At 62.3% G+C, this 23,779-nt stretch overlaps 3 protein-coding genes across 32 annotated transcripts in view; 1 reads left to right on the forward strand and 2 right to left on the reverse strand.

Moving 5' to 3' along the window:
• The window catches only part of CDK11B (cyclin dependent kinase 11B), a 40,650-nt gene extending 34,489 nt beyond the window's left edge, over nucleotides 1-6,161 (forward strand). For 9 of the 11 annotated variants that reach the window (XM_027975767.2, XM_027975771.2, XM_042257406.1 and 6 more), the window contains 15 exons: nucleotides 374-510; nucleotides 874-996; nucleotides 1,276-1,371; nucleotides 1,453-1,608; nucleotides 1,795-1,860; nucleotides 2,383-2,561; nucleotides 3,261-3,351; nucleotides 3,841-3,962; nucleotides 4,144-4,249; nucleotides 4,450-4,571; nucleotides 4,649-4,756; nucleotides 4,839-4,955; nucleotides 5,046-5,194; nucleotides 5,284-5,473; nucleotides 5,553-6,161. In XM_027975767.2, the coding sequence (XP_027831568.1) occupies nucleotides 374-510; nucleotides 874-996; nucleotides 1,276-1,371; nucleotides 1,453-1,608; nucleotides 1,795-1,860; nucleotides 2,383-2,561; nucleotides 3,261-3,351; nucleotides 3,841-3,962; nucleotides 4,144-4,249; nucleotides 4,450-4,571; nucleotides 4,649-4,756; nucleotides 4,839-4,955; nucleotides 5,046-5,194; nucleotides 5,284-5,473; nucleotides 5,553-5,645 (1,855 nt within the window). In that variant the 3' untranslated portion in view covers nucleotides 5,646-6,161. Of the gene's footprint in view, nucleotides 1-341; nucleotides 511-873; nucleotides 997-1,275; nucleotides 1,372-1,452; nucleotides 1,609-1,794; nucleotides 1,861-2,382; nucleotides 2,562-3,260; nucleotides 3,352-3,840; nucleotides 3,963-4,143; nucleotides 4,250-4,449; nucleotides 4,572-4,648; nucleotides 4,757-4,838; nucleotides 4,956-5,045; nucleotides 5,195-5,283; nucleotides 5,474-5,552 lie in introns of all 11 variants that reach the window. The other 2 variants (XM_060396536.1, XM_060396534.1) reach the window with 2 other exon arrangements.
• A 407-nt stretch (nucleotides 6,162-6,568) lies between these two features.
• Nucleotides 6,569-8,909, reverse strand: MMP23B (matrix metallopeptidase 23B). Its single transcript, XM_027975792.2, has 8 exons — nucleotides 8,719-8,909; nucleotides 8,253-8,389; nucleotides 8,032-8,171; nucleotides 7,800-7,967; nucleotides 7,274-7,438; nucleotides 7,081-7,191; nucleotides 6,880-7,006; nucleotides 6,569-6,791 (listed from the first exon to the last, which is right to left on the reverse strand). Exons 1-8 carry the CDS (start codon nucleotides 8,875-8,877, stop codon nucleotides 6,617-6,619), a joined length of 1,182 nt encoding a protein of 393 aa, XP_027831593.1. The 5' UTR covers nucleotides 8,878-8,909; the 3' UTR covers nucleotides 6,569-6,616.
• A 1,599-nt stretch (nucleotides 8,910-10,508) lies between these two features.
• Nucleotides 10,509-22,697, reverse strand: MIB2 (MIB E3 ubiquitin protein ligase 2). 20 transcript variants are annotated; one of them, XM_060396543.1, is made up of 20 exons: nucleotides 22,483-22,697; nucleotides 20,917-21,004; nucleotides 16,960-17,215; nucleotides 16,709-16,880; nucleotides 15,681-15,787; nucleotides 15,304-15,498; nucleotides 15,011-15,153; nucleotides 14,800-14,907; nucleotides 13,711-13,815; nucleotides 13,466-13,628; nucleotides 13,255-13,388; nucleotides 13,021-13,169; nucleotides 12,779-12,935; nucleotides 12,526-12,686; nucleotides 12,310-12,436; nucleotides 11,990-12,223; nucleotides 11,440-11,618; nucleotides 11,169-11,362; nucleotides 10,983-11,092; nucleotides 10,509-10,843 (listed from the first exon to the last, which is right to left on the reverse strand). In XM_060396543.1, exons 3-20 carry the CDS (start codon nucleotides 17,204-17,206, stop codon nucleotides 10,523-10,525), a joined length of 3,006 nt encoding a protein of 1,001 aa, XP_060252526.1. In that variant the 5' UTR covers nucleotides 17,207-17,215; nucleotides 20,917-21,004; nucleotides 22,483-22,697; the 3' UTR covers nucleotides 10,509-10,522. The 20 variants fall into 20 exon arrangements, with proteins under 20 accessions (XP_060252526.1, XP_027831584.1, XP_027831581.1 ...); XM_027975783.3 differs by having other exon boundaries at nucleotides 11,027-11,092; nucleotides 14,800-14,895; nucleotides 20,917-21,071; XM_027975780.3 differs by having other exon boundaries at nucleotides 11,027-11,092; nucleotides 20,917-21,071.
• Between the last annotated feature and the right edge of the window lie 1,082 nt (nucleotides 22,698-23,779).

Below are 23,779 nucleotides of genomic sequence, written 5' to 3' on the forward strand. Positions count from 1 at the left end.
TTACCTTAATTCAGGGACCTAACATTCCAGGTTCCTATGCAGTCTTGTTCTTTACAGCTTCGGACTGTATACCTCCATCACCAGTCACATCCACAACTGGGTGTTGTTTTTGCTTTGGCTCCTTCACTTCATTCTTTCTGGAGGTATTTCTCCACTCTTCTCTAGGTGCATGTTGCGCACCTACCGACCTGGGGAGTGCATCTTTCACTGTTGTATATTTTTGCCTTTTCATACTGTTCATGGGGTTCTCAAGGCAAGAATACTGAAATGGCTTGCCAGAGGGGTAGTTTATAAATGCAGCAAAAAGCACTGAGGGCCAAAAAGAAAGTTTCCGGTTTCAGGTGAGAAAAGATTTGGCGTGCTCCTGTTCTAGGGACCGCCTCGAGCAGTTAGAGAGGAAGCGAGAACGGGAACGCAAAATGCGGGAACAGCAGAAGGAGCAGCGGGAGCAGAAGGAGCGGGAGCGTCGGGCCGAGGAGAGGCGCAAGGAGCGGGAGGCCCGGCGGGAAGGTGGGCGGGGCCCCGGAGGTGGGTGGAGCCTGGGAGTTGGGCGGTGCGGGAAGGTAGGGGAAGGCTGAAGGAGGGCAAGGTGGGCGGGGGCGAGCGAGAGGGCTAGGTGACGCTGCAGGTCCTCGGGTGTGAGCTGTGCACCCTGGTTAGCCATGTCTGGTGTCCACCTGCCTAATGCCCAGTGGGTGATAGGCCTGGGCATGAGGAGGTGGGTTCTGTCCCCTGCCTTTGACCAGTAGAGAGCAGTCTAGAATGCCCATGTGGGTCCTCTGGTGACTTCCTGGGCTCCTTCCCGGGCTATAGACGTGTGTGCGCCTAGAGGAAAAGGGGACTGCCCCTAGCCCCTGTGCTATTCTTGCACAGTGTCTGCACATCACCGAAATGTGAGAGAGGACTACAGCGACAAGGTGAAAGCCAGCCACTGGAGCCGTAGCCCACTCCGGCCTCCTCGAGAAAGACCTGAGCTGGGGGACAGCCGGAAGGCAGGTAAGGCTGCACAGCGCCTGCGGGCCCAGTGTGGGGTGGTCTTTGCTAGGGGGACACCTGAGCTCAGAGACTGGCTGATGCTTCACAACATCACAGGGTGCTGCAGTACCTGTGTGTGTGAAGGGCTATTTGTGTAAGTTCATGCACTGGAGGATTTGAAGACTTGTCTTCCTCCCAAGTGTCTGTAGATGAGCTGGTCCTCTTATATGAGAAGCACCATCTAATGTTGTTATTTTAAAACATTGCCCTACATTCACCTTCAATGGTTTATTTTATAAGTGAAAGAAGAGAAAGTGGAAGAGAGAGACCTGCTGTCCGACCTGCAGGATGTCAGCGACAGCGAGAGGAAGACTAGCTCCGCTGAGTCCTCGTCAGGTGACTGCTCACCCGGCCCTGCCCAACTCGGCTACCACAGGGCCAGCCCCAAGTTCACTGCCGCCTGTTTTCTTCCTAAAGCGGAGTCGGGGTCAGGTTCTGAGGAGGAGGAGGAGGAGGAGGAGGAAGAAGAGGGGAGCAGCAGTGAAGAGTCGGAGGAGGAAGAGGAGGAAGAGGAAGAAGAGGAGGAAGAGGAGACGGGAAGCAACTCTGAGGATGTGTCTGGACAGTCAGCCGGTGAGCTCGAGCCTGAGGCTTAATGTGATAGAAGCTTGGAAGTTACACAGCAATAAAGTCTAAGTAAACAAATAACCATCTTGAAAATGCCTTGCTGACTGGGACCACGTGAGACCCCCAGTGATCATGTGAGGGCCCTTTCTATCTCTTGTAGAGGGTCTTAGCTGACACCTGTTTCTCTTGCAGAAGAAGTGAGTGAAGAAGAAATGAGTGAAGATGAGGAGCGAGAGAATGAGAACCACGTCTTGGTTGGTGAGAAGCCCCCGAGTGATGGTTCACCACTTCGTTGTCCACCTCTGACCAGGGTGCTTGAACCATGTCAGAGTTGTGGTGGGACCATGACCCACAAATAACCCTTGTCTATGGCACGTCCCACCCGGAAGCCACAGGGGCACCCAGCTGCTATGTCCAGGACCCAGCTGCTGGTTCCCTGGGCACCCTTCTGGGGGCTGCTTGGCCTGGACATTGGGACAGGAGCTAGAAAATGCCAGCTGGCCTCTGACCACAGACCAGTCACTGGCCCGGGACTTTGTGGCCTCCGCCAACAGCCAGGCCAAGGCCTTGGGCCATTGGACACCAATTCTGGGCCAGCCTTCTCAGATAGCTGGTCATTAGCTCACAGTGGTCCCAGCCTGGCCAGTGGCCCCAAGACACCAAGGGCCCTCTGTCCAGGGCAATGGGACGCAGTGTGTCCTGGCCCCCAGAGGCTCTCATGCTCATAGTCCCCCCCAGACACTTGTCTGTCTCTTGTTCTGAAATTGGGTTTAATTTCAGAAGTTCCAGAGTCACGGTTTGACCACGATTCTGGGGAGAGTGAAGAGGGGGAAGAGGAGGCAGGTGAGGGCACCCCCCAGAGCAGCGCCCTCACCGAAGGGGACTTTGTGCCTGACTCCCCAGCCCTGTCGCCCATAGAGCTCAAGCAGGAACTGCCCAAGTACCTGCCCGCCCTGCAGGTGAGCAGCCTCCCCTTTGCTGCCCATTGATAGGGCTGGTGGCTGAGAGCAGAAGCTGGGTCTTCACTGTGGGTGTCTGTCCCTGGCCAGGCCTGGCCCCTAGCCTCTGACATATCCCCTGTCACAGTCTGGTCTCTTGTCCAACAGGCTTGCTGGAGGACAGGTCCAACTGCAGCCAGGACTTCCACAAGGGGCCCCATGCATGAGTCAGGCCACCTCGTGTGCAGTCAGCTCTGCAGTCACTTCTGCCTCAGCCTGGGCAGATGGGCCTTTGACCTCCCTTGCCTTATTGCCCTGTAGGGGTCAGAGGGCAGTGGTGCGCATCGCCCTGCAATTCAGTAACCAAAGTGCTGCAGGGAGTGACTTGGGGGAGGGTTAGGTCCCAAGAGGGTGAGGGCCCAAGGTGCACTGAGGGTGCCACTGCTCCTGAGGGGCTGCTGCGCCAGCTGAGGGTGCAACACAGAGGGTCCCTGCTGTCTTGGTATCATCTTAGGATCAGTGGCTGGAGGTGTGGCGGGGGGCCAGGGCCGGCTGTTGGATAGAGGGCGCTTGCTCACTGAAGGAGCAAGCAGAGGCTGAGAAGATTATTGCTCCCAGGTCCTGCCTGAGTACCATCTGGGCCTCTGGAGATGTCTAGTTGAGACTTTGCTGTGGGCTGTGAGCCTGGCTACCATGCCCTCACGCTGGTGCCTCCCCTAGGGCTGTCGGAGTGTGGAAGAGTTCCAGTGTCTGAACAGGATTGAGGAAGGCACCTACGGGGTGGTGTATAGAGCAAAGGACAAGAAGACAGGTGGGATGCAGCCCAGGGTGGTCCCCCACAGGGAAGGAGGTGTGGGGCATGGACCAGGTGGCCCAGAGTGCCAGCCAGCACCACAGGCCCCTGGCTGTGTACAGGGCCCTGTCACCTTCAGTGTCAAAGTCACTGGGCATAGTTCCTTCTGATCCCAGGGGTCACCCCTCCCCTGGTGCTGGCCCTCACGGGGCCTCACCTGGCTGGTGCACACCTGAGCAACTGGCTCTTGGCACCCACAGAAGTCAGCCTGATCAAGGAGCCCTGTGCTGCTTGTGAGTATGGAGTCCACCAGGCCAGGCCTGGAGTGACAGCACCTGAGCAGGTGTGTGCCCCGGGGGGCAGGGCCTCAGAGACGGAGGCAGTCCAGGCTCTGAGCCCCCAGGGAGGCCAGTTGGCCACGTCCTGTGATTCCAGGAGACAGCCATAAATGGGAGCATGTGGATAGAAGAAGGTCTCCTCAGTGTCCGTCTTCCGATGACTTTTCAGATGAAATTGTGGCTCTGAAGCGACTGAAGATGGAGAAGGAGAAGGAGGGCTTCCCAATCACGTCACTGAGAGAGATCAACACCATCCTCAAGGCGCAACACCCCAATATCGTCACCGTCAGGGTGAGGCCCATGCACCTCTGCCCACGGGGCCCCCAGGGCAGCACCCCTAGAGGCCATCACACTTGGGGGGTCCCTGCTGTGTCACCGGCTGTCCGGCCCTGGGATCTCATGTCTCTTGGGAGCGTCAGTGGCGGCAGGGCTGGCTGGGGCCCTGACCCCTTGGACCTGCTGTGTTTCCTAGGAAATCGTCGTGGGCAGCAACATGGACAAGATCTACATCGTCATGAACTACGTAGAGCACGACCTCAAGAGCCTCATGGAGACCATGAAGCAGCCTTTCCTGCCAGGTGAGTCCCAGTCAGTCCCATGGGGTGGCCCTGGACCCACATCCCCTGAGGGATGTCCCACCCTCGGGCTGTTGGGGGTGGTGGGGCTGCTGACCTTGAACTGTGACCCTGTCCCACTGGGTGCGCATATGCTGGAACAGCCAGTGGCTGCCACGGCAGCAAATAGCCAGGCACCAGCCCTGTGCTGCCCGTTGCCATAGGGGAGGTGAAGACACTGATGATCCAGCTGCTGCGTGGAGTGAAGCACCTGCACGACAACTGGATCCTGCACCGGGACCTCAAGACGTCCAACCTGCTGCTGAGCCACGCGGGCATCCTCAAGGTGAGCCCTGCGCGGCGGCTGGGGGCAGGGCAGCTCCCGGCCTCGAGCCATCTGCAGCCCACCCTCTCCCCTCGTAGGTGGGGGACTTCGGGCTGGCACGGGAGTATGGGTCCCCTCTGAAGGCCTACACCCCAGTGGTCGTGACGCTGTGGTACCGAGCTCCCGAGCTTTTGCTGGGAGCCAAGGTGAGTGTGGGTGTTCTGGAGCCCCCGGGGCATGCCAGCCCTCAGCCCCCTGAGCGCTCCCTGACTCCTCCCTGACCCCCAGGAGTACTCCACAGCCGTGGACATGTGGTCGGTGGGCTGCATCTTTGGGGAGCTGCTGACTCAGAAGCCGCTATTCCCTGGGAAGTCAGAAATTGATCAGATCAACAAAGTGTTCAAGGTAGGTGCCCGCTGGGGGCAAGTGCAGGTGCCCAGGCCGGGCCACCCTTCCCTGCACGACCTGAGTGTCTTGAGATGCTCCCTCTTACAGGACCTGGGCACCCCCAGTGAGAAAATCTGGCCTGGCTACAATGACCTCCCAGCTGTCAAGAAGATGACCTTCACCGAGTACCCCTATAACAACCTCCGCAAGCGCTTTGGGGCTCTGCTCTCAGACCAGGGCTTCGACCTCATGAACAAGTGCGTCCTGCCCTGCACCCCACCCCTGCCCACCTTGGCCCTGCCCCCAGGCTGCCCCATTGGTGGCACGTAACGCCTTTTTCTCCCAGGTTTCTGACATATTTCCCTGGGCGGAGAGTCAACGCAGAAGACGGCCTCAAGCATGAGTATTTCCGCGAGACCCCCCTCCCCATCGACCCCTCCATGTTCCCCACGTGGCCAGCCAAGAGTGAACAGCAGAGGGTGAAGCGAGGCACCAGCCCGAGACCTCCAGAGGGAGGCCTGGGCTACAGCCAGCTGGTAAGGGGTGGGCAGGAGCTGGGGAGTCCCCGAAGCAGGGCTGGCCCGGCCTGGGCCCTACATGCCACTGTGTCCACAGGGCGATGACGACCTGAAGGAGACCGGCTTCCACCTCACCACCACAAACCAGGGGGCCTCGGCCGCGGGCCCGGGCTTCAGCCTCAAGTTCTGAGGTTCCCAGCCGACCTGGACCCACCCTGGGGAGCACCGACCGCGCAGGCGTTGGAGGCGGTGTCTGGGTCCAGACTGTGGACCAGGGTGCCACTGCCATAGGGCTGCCACGGGTACAACCTCAAGTCTTGGACTGCTGGCCTCATGGAGTTTTCCACGTTTTCTTTTTATTTTACCTTGGCTTGTAAATTTGTAGGATTAAATCACATTTTCCTTGTTGTGGGAGGAAAGGCTGTACTTTTTCATATGACTTGGATTTGCCCTGTGAGGGGAGGATGGGCATTCGTACCCCCACACACTTGGCCACAGGAGGGCCATGCCGGGCGGTCACTGCTGGGACTGGGACCAGAGCTGTGGAGATTTTTGTAGTTTTTAAATCTTCAGGCTGCTACTGGGGCACCTTCCTGCTCCTCAACGCAGGGCCCCCAGAACCAGGCATGTGAACTCAGCCACAGTGGGTTTTTGTACAAGGTTGTTACTGTGTTTTAAGATAATAGTAAAATATTCTTGGAGGAAAGGTCTGGTATATCCTTCTTTGAGCAGCTAGTCCTGTGCTGGATCCTGAGCTAGTGCTCCCTGGGGGTGTGGGACGCCTGGGCCCCCACACTCTTGATAGGAGGGGGGATAAAGGGTGGCCTCCAACCCCACTTGGGCCCATCTCTTCCTGACTTGGAAGACCTCCAGCTACTAGTCTGGCTGGACAGGCTCTCTGTCTGGGGCCCCCACCTTCTCCAAACTAGTTCCTTTTGCTGGTGCCCCCAGCCCCGCTCCCGAGCTCACCCGACTCTTGCAGCCACGGGGACCCTGCCTCCCCAGCACTGAGCAAACGCCAGATCTGGCTCCAGTGGTCAGCCCGCTCAGCAGGCTCCCCACCCAATGAGCGCAAGAGCAGCCGCCCACCCTCCCAAGAAAGGGCAAGGAGACTTAAGAGACAAAGTGCTTTATCAGCGGCCTCAGCCCGGAGGGCGGCGCTCAACTCCGCACGCGGATGCGCCAGGAGTAGGTGCTGAGCACGCGCTGCCGCCGGCGCACCACACACGTGTAGGTGCCCTCGTTGATGGCGTTGGCGATGATGCTCAGGTGCGCTTCGCCCAGGGCCAGGTAGCCAGGGTAGGAGAACTCTAGCGGTTCCTGGTCCTTGTACCAGCTGTGGAGAGGGAAGAGGGCTGGGCAGGGAAGGTCCTGCCCTCTCTTCGCCCCCCGCCCCCAGTCGGGCGCCGGGGCGGGTCACTCACTATACTTTGCCTTTCTTGTGGAGGATCTTCTGACCGCAACGGAAGGTCACATTCCTGCCCTCGGGCACCAGCTTGGTTTTGGTCCTGGGGGGCGGCGGGGTGGCGGCCACCGTGGGGAAGGGGAACTCTGCTCGGGGTGGGGGAGCCAGATCAGCGCCGGGCGCCCCTGCGCACCCAGGCCAGGGGGACACCCGACCTCACCATAGCAGAAGTCGCAGCTGCTGGGGCACAGCCTCTTCATGAGTCGCCGGCGGGCGTCGCAGAAACCCCTCCGCGCCCAGGACGCGCACACAAACAGCCGGTCCAGGCAGCCTGCGAAGGCAGACTGACCTCAGGACGCGCCCGCCCCCGCCCCCGCCCGCCTCCCGCAGCCCACCACCGGCCTGGCACTCACCGTAGAGCCGGTGAAGCCCCCACAGCTCGTCCTGCGACAGTGCCTTCCAGCCGCGCAGCGTGGCGTTGAGGTGCATGAGCGCCCGGCCGTGCTGGGAGTGCATCAGGCCCAGCGCGTGGCCGATCTCATGGGCCGCCACGTGCACCAGGTCGGTGAGCCACACGCCTGCAGGCCCGGCCGGTCAGCGCCCGGTACCCGGCCCAGCACCCACCCCCACCCCACCTCCTTGCTCCCCGCGGCCTGCACAGCTGCTGCAGCGCAGGGAGCCTCCCCGCTGCAGCCACGGAAGATAAGAATGTTCCAGGCCGGCTAGGCGGTGAGCTGGCCCCCAGGAATGCGGCTCCGGCTCCGGCTCCAGCGGTGTGGGGGTGGGGGGGCTTCAAGACTCCCGGAACCCAGGCCTGCGGCCTCCAACCAGCCTCCCCTCCCCGCCAGCTTGACCCAAAATCACCTACACGACCCCTCAAAGATCCCCGCTGTTCCCACCGTGGTGGAGGGGCCCCATGGGAGGCCAGGACCGCGTCACCTTTCTTCCAGCTGTAGCGCGTGGGGCCCAGGACCCAGTACTCGCTGTCGTCAAAGTGGATGCCGCCGTGTGGGGGAAAGAAGGCGTGGGCCAGCTCGCCCGTGGGGCCGTCGAAGCAGTGGTGCAGCGGGGAGACCAGGCAGTCCGTGTGGTTGACGGGGTAGAAGCCTGGGGGAGCACGGGCCTGAGAGAGGGCCTCTGGGTGGGGCGGGGGCAGGGGCACGGCGCCCACCTATGCGGAGATCGCTGGGCTGCTCGGGGGCCACCTCGCGGAAGCTGAAGGGGGACACGTCACTCCACATGCGGAAGGCGGCGGCCAGACCCCGCCGAGTCTCTCTGGGGCTGAGCAGGTTCCTCGGGAAGGAGAGGATCCTGGGGTAGGAGTCACGGTCAGGGGTGGCGGCCAGGAGGCACCGTGCTTGCACCCCCCACCTTCCAGGGCCAGGGCCGCACTTGTACGTAAGGTTGAAGTGTTCCCAACGCAGCCTGGCCGGGGTCAGCGTGTAGCGGCGTCTGCGGGGCGCCGGGGGTTGCGGCGGACCGAGGTTCCCGGAGGCCAGGACGCCCGAAGTCTGGGGCGCAGCGTCTCCCTTGAAGGGAAGCAAGTGCTCCGTGGGAAGGCGGTAGGGACTGTCCCCAAGCCCCAGGTAGCGAGGAAAAGGGCCTGGAAAGGGGGCGCGCTCCAGGGAGCGCTGATGGCCCCTCTTTCTGCCTTTCGGCTGTTTCTGGTTTTCTACCCCGAGCCGGGTTTACTTAACAGAAAGAAAAAGTTACTAAAAACAAGCCCGGTCGGAGTGGGCGGAGCTGGCGGCAGATTTGCCCCCCACCGGCCCCTCCCCCCGCATCCGCGGACACGCGGACTCACGCCGGGATCGCTGAGCCGGGGCCGGACCCACCCCGTTCCCGCGCCCGCTCTCACCTGCGCTGCTCTCGCCCCGGCCCGGGTCGCTGGGGTTCCTGGCCAGGCCAACAGCACGAGCGCGGGGAAGAGGCACAGCGCGCCCAGCAGCGCTCCAAGCCGGCGGGCCTGGTCGCCGGCCCCCGACGCCGCCGAGGGGACGCAGGCCCCGCGGCCCATGGCGCCTGCGGACTCGCTGTCGGGGCTGGGGCGGCGGGGCGGCGCGGCAGCGGCTCGGATTACAGCCCCGGGGGGAGGGCGCGCGGCCGCCCCTGAAGGGAACCAGCTGGCCGCTCACTGTCGGGAGCACCCCCGCCGCCTCCAGCCTGGGGCGCAGGGACCTGGGCCTCTGGGTCGGTGGCGGTGGCCTGGGCAGGGCCCGCTGGGCGGGGTCACTTGGCAGTGGGGGGGCGAGGAGGGCCCCGGACGCCAGAGAAGGGACAGACGCCAGGGACTCAGGCTTAGGCGGGAGTGTCAGCTGGGGTCCCCAAACTCGCTGGAAGTTGAATGACTTGGCAGCTTTTCTCCCAAACGGAGTCCCCCCAAACCCCTCGACACTGCATGAGACCCGGCAGTGAACCTCCATCCTGGTCAGCTGAGGACACGTCCCCCGCAGGCGCTGGCGACAGGGACCCCGCAAGAGGGGAGGGACGCGACGGGAGGGGACGTGGCAAGTGAGTACCAGGCTGAGGAAGAGGGACTGCGCCTGCGGAGCGAGGTTTGTGTGCCAGGAGGGAGAGGGACCTGCCGGGGCCAGCGGGAGGACCTGGCGGGCGACAGGGAAAGCGCACAAGGTGCGGGGGTGGGGGCCATAGGGGGCCAGGAATCTGCACTAGGCGCTCCCTGCGGCGCGCAAGCAGGACCGAAGTCTGGACAGTTCTGGGTAGGGGCTGGGGGCCGGGTGTCCTGAGAGCAAAAGACTCGACGGGATGGCTTTCAGGCTGCGCCTGGCTGGGGAGCCGAGCTAGGCTGAGGGGAGGTGAGGGCGCCTCTGGGCTGGGGGAACCAGGATCCAGGGCAGGGCGGCAGGCCCGCCGGGGCGGAGCGGACTGCGGGAGGGGAGACGGGATGGAGGCTGGGGGAATTGCTCCGAGTGGAGAGGCGCCCAGCCAGAGGAGGCCGGGGGTGCGGGCCCTCCCCATTCTCCATCCAGGCTTTAAGCCCAGAGTGACAGTGGCGCGCCGGGCCAGCAGGGTCAGCGCCAAGTGGCTGGCGGGCAGCCTTGAGGCTCCAGGGGAGCATTTTGGTGGTTCTTGGAAAGCGCCCGGCCGCTGGGTCCAGACGAGGGCAGTCCCCCTTCCCCCACTTCATGACTAAGTTCGAGCCAACACACCGAGCCTCTCTTTCCTGTGCCCTACCCTCTCCCCAAATCCCTATTCCGCCTCCCACGCTCAGCGGTCCTGGGACCCTGCCGGGGCTCCTGGCTTGAAACCAGAGGCCTCGCCCAACTCCCCACTTAGCCAGGACCGCACAGCCTGCTGCGAAACCGTGTCCTGCTTTAGCCAAAACGCGTCTCTGTAGCCCACCCCAAGGAGCCGGGAGGTGGCTACTGCTGGGGTTTCGGTCCACTCAGTACCCCCGGACGACACCACAAGCCCGGGCCCCGTTCTTTCCGGCCAGGGTGCGGGCAGCACTCTGGACCCGTGAGTCCTGGGAAGAAGGGCAGAATACGGATCGGAAAGAGGCCCTGCAAGGCCTTTGGCCAAAGCGCAGAACCCAGCGCTGGGCCAACGGTGTAAGAGGTGCAGTCAGAACGGTCCCCGGTTGGGGGACCTGCACGGCCCCGCCCCAGACAGGCAACCAGGCACAAAGTCCAGCAATCTTTTTATAAAACACAGAGAAAGGGCTTGCGAGGGCGGCTGCGGGGCATGGCCCCGGAAAGGGGCGGGGGGGGGGGGGCGCGCCGGCTACACGAAGATCTGGATGCGATCGCGGATGGGCTGGCGGCAGATGGGGCAGGCGCTGAGCGCCGCGCCACAGGGCGCGCACGCGCCATGGCCGCACTGGAACACGAGGCGGATGTGGCTGTCGATGCAAATCGGGCAGGTGATGCGCTCCTCCATCTGCCGGTAGCGGCTCTGCAGCTCCTCCACCAACTGCCGTGGTGGGCCGGGCGCGGGGGCCGCGCTGACCACCTCCGTGCCGTCTGCGGAAGAGGTCCAGGTCAGAGGCGGGGGCTCGGGGCTGAGGTCTTGCGAGAGAACCTCGAACAGAGATGTGAGCCACGACAAGGGGCGGGGCCGTGGGCAGCGGGCGGGGCCGCGGGCGAGTGCAGCAGCCCACACCTGGGGGCAGCGGGGCGGGGCGGGCGCCGGGCCCCGGGCCCCACCTGGGCGCAGCTTCTTGCTGATGACCACCTGGCACCTGATGCATTTCTTCATCCTGCGCGCGCACTCTGCGGGGGGGAGGGCACGGTTGAGTGAGGGGCCGTCCAGCCCAGCTGCCGCGCCCCCTCCCCACCCCGCACTCACCCTCGCACACTGTGCGATGCTGGCAGGGCGAGAACAGCACCAGCAGCGCCAGCTCTGAGCACACTAGGCACTCAGCGGCCTCAGGCCCCGTCGGCGTGGCCACATGCAGGTTGGTCACAGTGTTCGGAGCACTGAGCACCAGTCTTGGGCCCTGGGCCGAGCCCCCGCTGCCACCGCCGCAAGCCTGCCGCTCCCTGCGTGGGGACAGGGGTCTTGAAAGGGCCCGGAGTTTCGAGCCCGCCCCCCCCCCCCCCCCGCCCCGCCGGCTCACCGGAAGCGCTGAGCACAGCCCTGCAGGGCTTTGAGCAGGCGACCCTCGGCAGCCAGGTCCAGGGGGCTCCGGCCGCGGTGGTTGGCGTAGCTCAGGTCAGCGCCCTCCAGCGCTAAGAAGTAGGCTATCGCTGCGCCCGCCGTCAGCTCCGCGCTGCCTGGAAGGCCCGAGGCCTGTAGCTGGATGGCGGGACAGACGCTGTCACGTGAGGGGGAGCGCCTGGGAACGCTGGTCTGAAGGGAGCCTCCGCTGCTATCTGGCTGCAGAGGCCTGAGCACCTGCCCCCTGAGGCCCCTGGAGCCGGAGGCAAAGGGCCCCACTAGGCAGCTGGTGGCATGGAGACCAACACTAGACCCCACTCCCTCTCCCCAGATGGTCAGAATCTCAGGAACACTGGGCCGGCAGTGGTGACCAGGGTCGCAGAACCACTGTGGCCCAGAATGCCTGCCCTACGAGGCCTGGTCCCGCCATCCTGAGGGCGAAGAGGGCAAAGGAGCCTGTGGCCCAGTTATGTGCCCCCTCCCTAGCACCCAGAGTCACGTTTCCTCACCCTGGACAGCAACTGCAGGGGACCCGGGTCCCCTGCACCCCCATCAGCTACCAGAGGCAGCAGCTGGTGGCGCTGCAGGGCCACGTGCAGAGCCGTGTCCCCCTCCTCGTCCTCGGCGTTGACGCTGCAGCCGGCGTCCACCAGCAGTGGCACCAGCCCCACGTGGGCCTGCTGCACAGCCAGGTGCAGCGGGGACTGCAGCTTACGGTTGCGAGCGTTCACATCACAGTGGCCCTGGGGAGGGGTGGGCACGGGCTCAACCCAGGGACCGTGGGGGGCCCTGACACCCCAGTCCGCAGCCCAGGGGACTCTGTCCACACCTCTTGGATGAGAACCTGTGCCACCTCCCCGTGGTTGTTGAAGGCGGCCAGGTGCAGTGCCGTGAACCCATCCTCCTTCTTGGCGTCCACCAGCTGCCGGGCCCGCGCCAGAATCCTCCTGACAGCTCTGTGGGAGCAGGGAGATGCCTCTGGGGTCAGGGGTGACCAAGGGTGGCCCAGTGGCACAGCAGGACCTGTGTGTCACCCCAAACTCACAGTGTGTGGCCTTTGAGGGATGCATGGTGCAGCAGGGTGAAGCCCTGGCTGTTGGTGGCAGTGACGTCGATGCCTGGCACCTCGGTGAGGACCTCCACAATGCCGCTGGCACCAGTGCCCGCCGAGATGGCGCAGTGCAGGGGTGTGTCAGCATGGGCATCCTGCCAGTGGTAGGCAAGTGATCACTTGGCAAGGAGGTCTCAGCCATGACCTCCTTGACCCCAGGGCCAGAGCCAGGGGACCCAGCACTCACAGGCAGGTTGACATCACAGCCACGCTCACAGAGGACCTTCACCACCTCCAGGAAGCCCCTTTGCACAGCCACATGCAGTGCTGAGCTCCGAGTGCTGTTCAGAGCATTGGCCCCACAACCCGAGCTCAAGAGCACCCGGGCAGCCTCAGGCTGGTTCCTGGCAGGAGAGGAAGCAGGAGGGGCGATGTGCCCGCCGGCTGGACCTGCAGGCCCAGCCCCCTTGCACTCTGGCCGGGCCTCACCCCAGGGCGGCGTAGTGCAGTGCCGTGTTGCCCTCGTCATCTGGCAGGTCAACGCCCGCCTGAGCCTGCAGCAGCAGCCGCACCAGCTCCACCTGACCTAGGTAGGCAGCCATCTGCAGGGCAGTCCTGCCCTGATTCTTGGTGTCCACCTGCCAGGAGAGGCAGAGGGTCAGTCCCTGGCCCTCAGCCCCCTCGCTGGGGCTGCCTGGGCCGGGAGGCAGGTCTCGGGCTCGCCTGTTCTGGGTGCCGCCGCAGCAGGTCCAGAGCCCGGGCCATGTTGCCCAGAGCCACCTCCACCACCAACCTCCCTGGGTGCTCCAGGTCACTCTTCTGGGCTCGAAGCTTGTCCAGGACAACACTCAGGGAGCCTGGGGAGGATGGGGTTGAGGGTCAGTGGTGGCCAGGGCAGACCTGGCCCAACCAGCTGCTCACTGGATGCCCTCACTTTTGTTCTCCCGGGCTCGCCCAGCTACGTCCAGGTTGGCATCTTCCTCAGGCCGGTAGGCCACCAGGCAGGAGGGGCTGAAGGTCCACAGCTTCCCACTGACCAGCACACCCACGTTCCCGTCTCCAAAAACCTTCAGCACTCTCCCAATGCGGCCCAGAGCCTGAATGAGGAGAGGGTGGGGTCACAGGCGTGCCTCCCAGGGGTTAGTGTGATGGGCATGGAGGTAGGGGTGGGGGACTCACAGGGGCCATGTCATCGGTCCACTCCCCATGGCCAGCCTGCAGCCGCTTCACCGTGTCAAGGTCGTCGATAACCCGCACCACCTCACCCACCAAGCAGGAGTTTTGCTGAGTGACAGAGGAGCACAAGAGAAGCACGTGAGGGGCCCCAGCAGGCATGGTTGCCCAGGGTCGGAGAGCAGGAAGGCCCCCACCCTTGTTCAGCTCCACCTCACCAGGACCCCAGCCCCTGCCTGAAAAGACAACCAGAGTCTCACCCAATAAGGGTGACAGGTGACCAGGACAGCCCTGCCGGCCCAGCCTCCGAGCCACAGGGGTGACGGCCAGAGTCAGCTCAGGGGTGTTCAGGCTGGGGCAGGCCTGACCACCGGCTGATGAGGGGGCGGGCAGTACGGCCAAGACCAGCCCAGCCCAGCTTGGAGGAAGGGCGCCAGGACGACTGGGGGCAGAGCCTGAACATGGTGCAGCCAGGGGCTGCTCCTCCCGCACCCCAAACCTTTCCTGGCAACTTTCTCCACACCTGTGCCCTCACCTGCACAGACAGAATTCACTGTATAAACCACCTGTCCTGTGACCCCGCCACAGCCCCTCCTCGAAGGCCCACATGCCCCAGGTGTCCCCAACTCGAGCTGAGTGCTGGCTCCACATTCTGTCCAGGGGCCGTCACCGGATGCTCTGCCACCTGCCCTCCACCTCCTCCCTCCTGCTTCTAAGAAATACTGCTTCTCAAACAGCTTTCACCATGCCCCACCACCCTGATCCAGGGTCCACCCCTGTCCTAAGGGGCCTTCCCACCCTTCAGGCGGCACCCACAGGAGCATTCTAGGAACTCTGCCCAACCATGCCACCTGCAGCCTGTGAGGCTCCCCTGGCCCAGACACACAGTGGGGCCTGGTTTGCCCCCACTTCCAACAATGCCTGGGGCCTCCCCTTCACATCTAGGTCCCTCTCCCTGGACTGAATCCCCTTCAGACCCACCAGGCCCTGACCTCGTCCTTCAGGGCCAGAGGAAGGAACACCCAGGGCCAAGCGGGTACATGAAAGGGGGTGCAGAAGTGAGCAGAAGGGGCTCAGCTAAGCCCCCCCATGCACCTTGGTGAGAGCCCCAGGATGGAAGGTCCAGCGGGTCTCGTGGCTGAACTGCACACGCACGTCCCCACGGTCTGTGATGCGGTGCACGGTGCCCGTCTGTCCGATAAACTGTGGCGGGTCATGGAGGCAGTGGCCAGGTGGAGCAGGAGGGCGGGGGGCCAGAGGACATGGGGAGGGTGGGCACGGGAACTCACCAGGTAGGGCATCTCACCTTGGCCATCCGGGGGTTCCACCCGCCGTGGCCTTCCTGCATCTCCCTCAGCACGTCTGTGTCCAGCAGACACTTGACCTTGTCCCCACGCTGGAAGGGCTGGCCATCAGCACTGACCCTGCGCTGCAGCTCTGCAGGCTTGCCTGGGGGTGGGGGGTGCAGCAGGCCCGGCTCAGGCAGTTCCTTCTGCCTGCACCACTCACCTCAGTGACTGCAGAGACCACCCCCAGGCCCAGGGCAGGACGGAGGGCAAATGAGGGGGGCGGGGCACGTGGTGGACGGCCTGCCCATACCAAGCCTTGGGAGGTGCTCCCTGTAGTAGAAGCCGCCAGCTGCCTCGCCCACACACTTGAGGTCCACCTTGCCCTTGTGGCCCACACGATACACGTTGGTGGTGCCATCAGCCCATGTCACACTGGCCACACTCCGGCCTGTCTCCACGTCCCAGCCACGGATGTCCACTACTCGGCCTGGCTTCCCTTCTCCTCCTGGGAGACAGTGGCCCCACCAGCAGGGTAAACCCACACCATGAGGATGAGCCACAGCTGGCAGCAACCGACCCCCCACCTTCCCACCACCCCCACTCAACATCCTGTGAAACCCCCACCTCTCTGCCCTCTCACTCACCATCCTATGAGCCCCCCCACCTTACCCCCTGGCCCCCACTCACCATCCTGTGAGCCCCACTCCCAGTCGGGGCCCCGAACCACCTTCGCCCCCTGGAAGATGCCCCTTAACGGGATCCTTGGGAGGCCCTGGCGGGGACTCAGCATGACCCTACGGGAAACAGAGTAGGTCCCAGGCCATGAAGGGCAGTGATGCCAGGAGCAGGCCCTATGCTCTGCCAGCCCTGCTCCCCATTCCCACCCCCGAGTCTCTTCCCCTGGAACTGCAGGCCCCCCAGGCCAGTGCCCTTCACACTGGATCTTGAGTGGGGCTGCTGACTGGTTCCCTCCAGGGACCTTTCATGACACCAGGTTGGACAGGTGCTCCAGGCCCACCCTCACCGCATGGTTCCTGTGTGTGGTCACACCACATCTGCCACCTCCTGGAGAGCTAGATATCCTGTCAGAGCTATGCCCAGAGCTCAGCACCCGGCCTGGCCTGGGAAGGGTTCAGCATGTGGGAAACACGGGCGTGAGGAAGGCAGGCCTGGCCAGAGGTGTCAGATGGCTGCTCCCAGCTCCCTCCCTAGCCAGCACATCCCTCCCCTCCACAGGTGGGGGTGTCGAGGAGGCGAAGGCAACAGTGCGGGTGGCAGGGGTGCACCTCTGGCTGCCCATCCGCCCTAGCGTGGGCCCTCGACCACAGCAGATGCAAGCAGCACACCCCACGCAGGCCACTCTCAGAGCCCTGGTCAGGCAGCACTGGGGGGCCAGGGAGAGCCTGGCAAGAGGAGGGGACAGGGTGAGAGGAGGCCCCATCCACAGCACCGACCTCCGCGGACCTGCTAGGTGGACACAGTCGCCTTCTGTAGGGGGTGGGGGCTGGTGTCAATGCCCAGGCCCCTGGGGTGATCGTCACCCTGGTCACTCCTCCAGGAAATGGCTCAGGACAGACTTGACCTGCAGCAGAGCAGTCAGCAGGAGGCAGCTCCAGCTGTCCCGGACCAAGGCTCGTCGTGTGTCAGAGGCATTCTCAGGAGGCCCTGGACGCTTGCAGGTGGGGTGGGACACGGGGACGGCCGGGGGGACTCACGGGCGCGAGTGGGCCGTCTCGTAGCGCTCGAAGGCGTGGGCCAGGTCGTGCTTGTTGTGCATGTAGCACTGCGTGCAGAGATCGTAGTCGAAGCAGATACGGCATTTCCAGCGCATGCCCCGCAGCCCGTGCTTCTTGCAGCAGTCGCAGATGATGTTGGGGTGGCGGACACCTGCAGGGCGCAGCGTCAGGGGCGCTGCTAGCCCCGCCCCCACCCCAGCTCCGCCCCAGCCCCGCCCCCAGCCCCGCACCGATTTGGGCGTTGTCATAGAGCAGCAGGTCGTGTGCGCCCTGGTAGCCCGCGCGGTAGTTGGTGCGGGTGCCGTGGTCCCACTGCACGACCACTGTGCGGTCGGGGGTCGAAGGGCTGCCGTGGCGGCCGAGCTCCACCACCGTGCCCACGCAGCCCTCGCCACCGTCCTGCTGGCCCCACTTCCAGTCCACGCCGCGCACCACGCGCATGCCCACCTGCACGCCCGCTTGGGGGTCTGGGTCCATGGTGGAGACCTGCGGGGAGAGGGGACCATCGGACCACATGGAGAAAGCCACACGAGGTCACACCAGAGGACTGCCAGGGAGAGGCGGAAACCAGTGTGGGGGAGGGGCATGCAGGAATGCCCTGGGGCTGGAGGGCAGGTGGGACACCTCTCTGGAAAGGGAGCCTCCCCCAGCTCCCCTTCTCCAGCAGCTATGTGGAGCTGCAGCAGTAGTGTCGGGGCAGTCCTGGTGATGGGACTGCAGATCCCCAGGGACCAGGGAATAGGATCTGGTCAGGAGGTCTCCAGGCCAGCAGATCAGGTTCTGGGTGGCTGGCATGGGGGCAGGGGGGCCCACTAGGACTGCACACATCAACACGCAAGGTAAGACAAAACTTTCCGAAGAAACACTGGCCGGCATTTAAGACTGGAGAGGCACAAAGACCGTGTACCCACAGTGAGGAAAGAGCCTGCTGACCTCATGCACAAAGCAGACTATCTGACCGAAAACAGGAAAACCCTGGGACAGGTGCCTCCAGCACCTAGCACACTGGGGGGCTGATGCGACCCACAGCCCGGTGAGCGGTGCTGCACCGTCACTCGGGCCTCACTGCCAGGCCTTCTTCTGGGAGGTGTGGCCTGGCCACCCCAGGCAGGCCCTGACGGAGGTGGCACTACTCACAGCAGTGCCCACCTTGCAGGCTCAAGGGTGAACCAGGTCCTGACAAGATTTACTTTCAAGGGAGCACGACCCACCACACTACACAGCAGAGCTCACAAACGGATGCTGAAGGAGAGGAGCCGTGCACCTGACCCCACCGACAGGAAGCTCACAAGCAGAACAAGCCAAGCCAGGGCGCCGGAGGCAGGGAGACCATGGCTGAGCCAGTCATGGGGGCTCGGAACCAAGGACATGCTATTTCTTCATCTGGGTGCCAATTACATGTGTGTTCACTTTGCAAAGCTGGATCACTCATGACCTGTGCCTCCTGGTATTATGTGATTTCTCAATAAAATTGGTTTAACATCAATGGATTTGAACAACCCCCAAGAGTTTAAAGCAACAGGACCTGAAGAGGGAGGAGACTCGGGGCCCCCAAAAACAGTAATGAAGAGGGAGGGGTTTCAGGGCCCCAGGACAGTAAGGGAGCAGTCACCCCTCCATCTCTGGAGACTGCCTCTCCAGCATGAGGGCCCCAAGGCCAGGGAAGATGCAGGCCTGGATCCCTGAACGAAACTCATTGCACTTCCTGTGGCTCCTGGAAGGCCAGAGGAGGCCCGGAGGCCTGCTGGGATATATTTGCTCCCTCTAGTGCCCAGTGGCCCAGAGCAGCCATAGCCCGCCAGGCCAGCCCAAGGCTCAGCCAGCAACAGGGAAGGAAACCCACACATCACCCCTGCACCTGGACCACCCCCTCCAACCACAGCCCAACAATCAGCATCCCAGGCCTGAGCCCACAGGTCACCTGACGGCCACCCTCTGTCCAGTCTCACCTGCAGGCCAGCGCCTGGCACAGGGTATGCAGGGGAGGGGCACTGCCTATAGGGCAAGGCTCCTGGGCCACACCCAGCCTAGAGTACAAGTGAATGACCCTCAGATTCTCAGTGGTATGAACTACTCAGCCAGGTCAGCCTTCTGTGAGTCCTCCCCCACCCCTACAGGTGCCTGTGCCCACTCCCTCCTCACCCCGCCCAGGACCGCCAGGGCTTCCAGATACAGGTGGACCATCTGAAATGACGAGTCTTTTGAACTTGATGCCCAGTCTCAGCAAAACACCCTGCTGCTCCTTCACCTGGATGGCTGCCCCACAGGGGCTGTACAGCCTCCTGCTCCCGCTGCCCTCCAGCCACCCTCCCCCCATTGCCTCTGGACCCACTGAAGAGGAGGCACCAGGGCTTTTCTGTCCTGCTAGCCACAGCGAGAAGCCCACATGAGAATGCCTGTGACTCTTGGGTGCCAGTGAGCCCCAGACAAGGGCAGGGCCTGAGGGCTGCTGCCTCGTCAGAGGGCTGTTCACGTGTGGCCTCTGCCTCCTGCCTGGCGTCTGTCAGCAGCTGCCACTCATGTGCAAGCGGGCAGGGCAGCCCAGCCTGAGTCAGTGGCCCAGTGGCAGAAAGGAGGTGCTGCCCTTCAGGGCACAGGCCCTCCTTCTGCTGGGAGCCTCCAGGATTGCCATGGCTCCTGGGCAGTGCTGAGCTGCCCCCTGCTGAGCTAGTCAGCCAGGCAACCACATACCCAGACAAGTGTGGGCAGATAGGCAGCGAGAGTGCCTGCTTGCAGGGGACATGCCACCTGCAAGGCCAAGAAACTGGCCCTGGATTGAGATAAAGGGGCAGGAAAGGACGTTCTCCCAAGATCAGCACCACAGTTATTCTGCAGCCTGTGAGCCCAGCCTCTCAGCCCACCTCACCAGCCGCTGCACCAACCCTTCCTGTAGGCCTACAGATCCACTGGCCATGGGCTGGCATCCACTGGCACTGGCCTTGTCTCCAACAAGACTTAGGGTGATTGGACATCTTAAGTAGGAGAGCAGCTGTGGCCAGTGCCTGGCTCTGCCCTCAGGGGGATGGGCAGAGAATGGTCAGGAGTGGAAGGTGCCCAGCAAGGTCTGTGGGAAAAGAGGACCAAGTCTCAGCCAGCAGTGGCTCCACTAGGTCATCAGCAAAGTCCAGCCTGTCACAAGAAGTGCCTCTGACCAGCACCTGTCGTGTGCACATCCCTGTTTATAGCACACCCAGACAGTTCTCCAGTGCTGGCCAGCAACCTGCCACGCTCCCTAAGTATGTGCCCTGGGAGCCCATTAGCCCACGGGGGACAGAACTGAAGGGACACACTGAGCCTCGGGCTTCCTCCTGCTCAGACCAGTGCCCCTGAAGGACAGTGGACAGAGAAGAGCAGTCCTCCCCTCCACACTCCACCCCGGGTGCCCAGGTGGGTCCTGCGCCTCAGCACCTCCATCCAGCCTGGCATCACCCCAGCTGGGTCTGAGCAGGGCCCCCAACAATGCCCCCTGCTTGCCCTCCTGGCTCCCAGACCTCAATGCTCAGGCACAGCATTGTAGGACCCCTGTGAAGCAGCCCAGAGGCTCTCCAGGCCTCTCTGCTACTCTGCCACCTGCCTCCCTGCCTGGTCTTTGTCATTGTTGTCATCAGGACCCAGGAGATGGCCATTTGTGCTCCATGTGACTTCCAGGTCCCCAGCCCTCCCACTATCAGGGCTCACTATCTCACCTCAGAAGGTCTCCCAGGGTGTGAAGGGAGGGGATAGCAAGTGGGGAATGGACCAGGGTCAGGGGAAGGGAGAAGATAGGGAGGAAGGGAACTCTTGTTTCAGTGAGAAATTCACCCAGAGAGCTCTTCCTTTTTCTCCTTTTGGCAGAAACACTGTACTCTGACATCTTCCTCAGAGCGTACAACCCAGGCGTCTGGCGGCATCAGAACCCCCAAAGGGTGTCGCTGCAAAGGTTTATGATGACCCTGAGGGCTTCCCAAGTGGTGCAATGGTAAAGAATCCTCCTGCCAATGCAGGAGACACAGGAGATGGGGGTTCTATCCCTTAGTGGAGAAGGTCCCCTGGAGTAGGAAATGGCAACCCACTCCAGTATTCTTGCCTGGAAAACTTCATGGACAGAGGTGCCTGATGACCAGCAGTTCATGGGGTCGCCAAGAGTTGGACACGGCCAAGCGCGAACAAACACAGAGGCACTCAGGGCATGAGCAGCTGGCACTTACCTTAGTGTATACACCAGCCTCTTGTCAGCATCCCAAATGCTTAGCTGCTGTTTCTCGGGTCACACGTTTGCTCAGCCACCAAGATTTCCTGTTGGAGATTGGAATCCATGCTGACACAGAGCACAGCAAACCAAACAGGTAGAAAGTCAGCAGGTCTGGGGAAAAATGGGTTTTAAAAGGCAGTCTTACACTTTTAGCATTTACCATCTCAACCAAATGGGTGGACACCTGGGTCTGCTCTATTGGTTTACTAGTTTCTTTGGAAGGCAGAAGTATTTCTAAAGCACACGTTTAGACGTATAGAAATAAAGTATTTGCACTATTTTGATTATTTTATGAAAAAAACTTTACAAAGCTGCAAAGAGTAAATCCCATTTAGCTAGGAAGTTGGTAAACTGTCTTTATTGAGAAGAATCAACTTGGGTGCCGACTGCTGGCCACCAGAGGCTGCCACTCCTTTCTGGGCACCTCCGGCTGGTCTAATGACGGTGTTTAAATCCGCACCACATGTGGCACAGTCAACTGGCAAGACTTGGCGAATCACAGGCTCGGGTCATGTGGCAGCTCTGGCTGAGGCCGAGGTGGACATCCTGAGTGGCCAGGGAGTCTGGCCTGTCAGTCACCTGCTGGAAGAAGGCCTAAAGGAAGTAGAAGGCAGCCATCACCCTAATTCTGGTGACCCAAACAGAAGCCCTCAGGCAAGGGCAATCACCACCCAACCACTGCACAGGGCCAGTCTTGGACTGGAGCATGACATTCAGATACTTGTTGCACCTGGAGCAACAGGCCAGAGGGAAAGGCGAGAGGAGACGACGCGCCAGGAACGACCTGGTGTGCCAGTGCTTCCACTGCAACGCTCCTGCAACCCCTGCCCCACTGAGGCCCACCAGGAGCCTGTCAGGCACCTTTACTTATTTTCTCTATTGGTTCTGAGCTCAGAAGAAGAGAGGCAGGATTATTCACACCCCAACACCCTAGACACATTCAAAAACAAGCAAAACCTCTCTGAAGCGGCATCAGACAAAATCTGAGCCCCTCAAGAGCTCTCTTATCTAGCTGTCCAGTCGCCCCTGCCGGCCTACATACAGGTGGGCTGCAGCCCTGAAGCCTGGAGACTTGGGGGCTGGCCTTTAACCTTCGGCTCAAGCCCTGAGCCATCCGACCCTGCGGCGGCGGGGGGCATGCCAAGACGCACAATCAGCGCCTCGCTGGTTTGTCTACACGCCCATGCACGGCCCACGCTCACGACACCAGAGCTGCCCGAAGGGCCTGCCTCCTACCCTGCAGGGCTCCGAGGGTCTAGGGCCGCCGGGGTAGGAACCGGAGGGCTGGCAGACCCGGCTCAGCCGACGTCAGCGCCCAGCGCTGCGCCTTGGATCCAGCAGCTGGCCTGCGGGGGGGCGGGGCTGGACAGGCTGAGCCGTGCGCCCACACTGAAAGTGACCCCTTCCGCACTCGCTCGGGTCCGTCCCGCCCCCGTCGTTCGTCACCTTTCTCGGGAAACCGCCCCGGGCCCCCGCCGCTGCCGACCCCGGGCCTGGTGGCCCTGTCGACCCTTCCACTTGCCCGGAAGTTTGCGTCCGGGCCGCTCTGCGCCTAGGCTCCGGGGGCCTGAGAAGCGCCGAGTCTGTCAGTCGGTCGGCTGCGGCCTCAGTGTGTGCGGCGGCCAGCCCGCGAGCTAGCCTGCTCTGAGCCAGCCAACCTGCCAGGTGCTCAGCTGTGCCGCGCAGCGCCGGAGTCCACTGGCTGAGGCCGCCCAAAGCCCCCGGCGCCAGGGGCTCAGGGGCCAACGCGAGGCCTGCCGGGACCCGTAGTCCGCAGCCCCCTGGGACCACGGCCGGGGGGCGGGTCCGAACCACAACTCCCAGGAGAACCAGCAGAGCCGTGACGTAAGGGGAGTGAGGGCTGAGCTACGGCCCTAGCCCCGCCCCGACAGGGAGGGGAGCCGCCAGCCTTGCTTCCGGGAGAATAGTTCGGGTCCGCTCTCGCGTTTGACGTGTGCACACGTTGTGAAACGAATACAGACTGCAAACTACGGCAATTCTCGCGCCTCTCAACGCGTGGGGCCGCGGCCAGCGGGGCGTCGGGATACTGGCACCCAAGCCCCCGGCTTCCGAAGACGCGTACGCCGGGAAAGAGGGTACCAGACGACCACGCCCCTACGGCAGAGGGGCGGGACCAGAGGCGGAAGTGCGTCACCCTCGCCCGGCCCTACGTGGCGCAGCTGGTTTCGGAGACGCCTTGGGTTGCTGTGGAGACGGTTTGCTGAGCCTTCTGGGTGTAGAGATGAGGCGTTTTCACAAACAACTTTTTCTACTTGATATATTTTAAAATCAGAGTTACGCCAGTGCATGGTTTGTGTGTGTGTGGTTTTAATTCTCGCATAAATGAAGACAGTGTAAAACAGCTGTCACATGCCAGTCTCCCCCAGAGGCAAATAACTTCCAACCCTTGTAATAGCTTTTCTTCTGACACAAACCTGTACGTTTCTCAGCCAGAGAAGACTGGTTTTTGATGTATTAAATTTAGACATTTTTGGGATTTCTCTGATGGTCCAAAGCGAAAACAACGTCCAGTTGTGGATGTGACTAGTGGTGGAAGTAAAGCCTGATGCTGTAAAGAACAATATTGCATAGGAACCTGGAATGTTAACGCATGACTCAAGCTAAACTGGAAGTGATCAAACAGGAGATGGCAAGAGTGTACATGAGCATTTTGGGAATCAGTGACCTAAAATGGACTAGAATGGGCAAGTTTAATTCAGATGACCATTATAACTACTACTGTGGGCAAGAAGCCCTTAGAAGAAATGGAGTAGACCTCATAGTCAACAAAAGAGTCTGAAATTCAATATTTGAGTACC

The sequence above is a fragment of the Ovis aries genome, chromosome 12 (assembly GCF_016772045.2).
Source record: "Ovis aries strain OAR_USU_Benz2616 breed Rambouillet chromosome 12, ARS-UI_Ramb_v3.0, whole genome shotgun sequence".
NCBI lineage: Eukaryota > Metazoa > Chordata > Mammalia > Artiodactyla > Bovidae > Ovis > Ovis aries.

Bases quoted from the DNA above. Each gene is read 5' to 3' on its own strand.
- MIB2 (XM_060396543.1), bottom strand. From the start codon at position 17,206: ATGGACCCAGACCCCCAAGCGGGCGTGCAGGTGGGCATGCGCGTGGTG. The intron at 16,881-16,959 runs GTGCGGGGCTGG...TGCGCCCTGCAG, and splicing joins CTATGACAACGCCCAAATCG to GTGTCCGCCACCCCAACATC. The intron at 11,363-11,439 runs GTGAGCCGGCGG...GTCCCCACGCAG, and splicing joins GGCTGTGCTCAGCGCTTCCG to GGAGCGGCAGGCTTGCGGCG.
- MMP23B (XM_027975792.2), bottom strand. From the start codon at position 8,877: ATGGGCCGCGGGGCCTGCGTCCCCTCGGCGGCGTCGGGGGCCGGCGAC. The intron at 8,390-8,718 runs GTGAGAGCGGGC...CTTCCCTTCAAG, and splicing joins CCGGGGCGAGAGCAGCGCAG to GGAGACGCTGCGCCCCAGAC. The intron at 7,192-7,273 runs GTGAGTGCCAGG...CTGCCTTCGCAG, and splicing joins GGGGCTTCACCGGCTCTACG to GCTGCCTGGACCGGCTGTTT.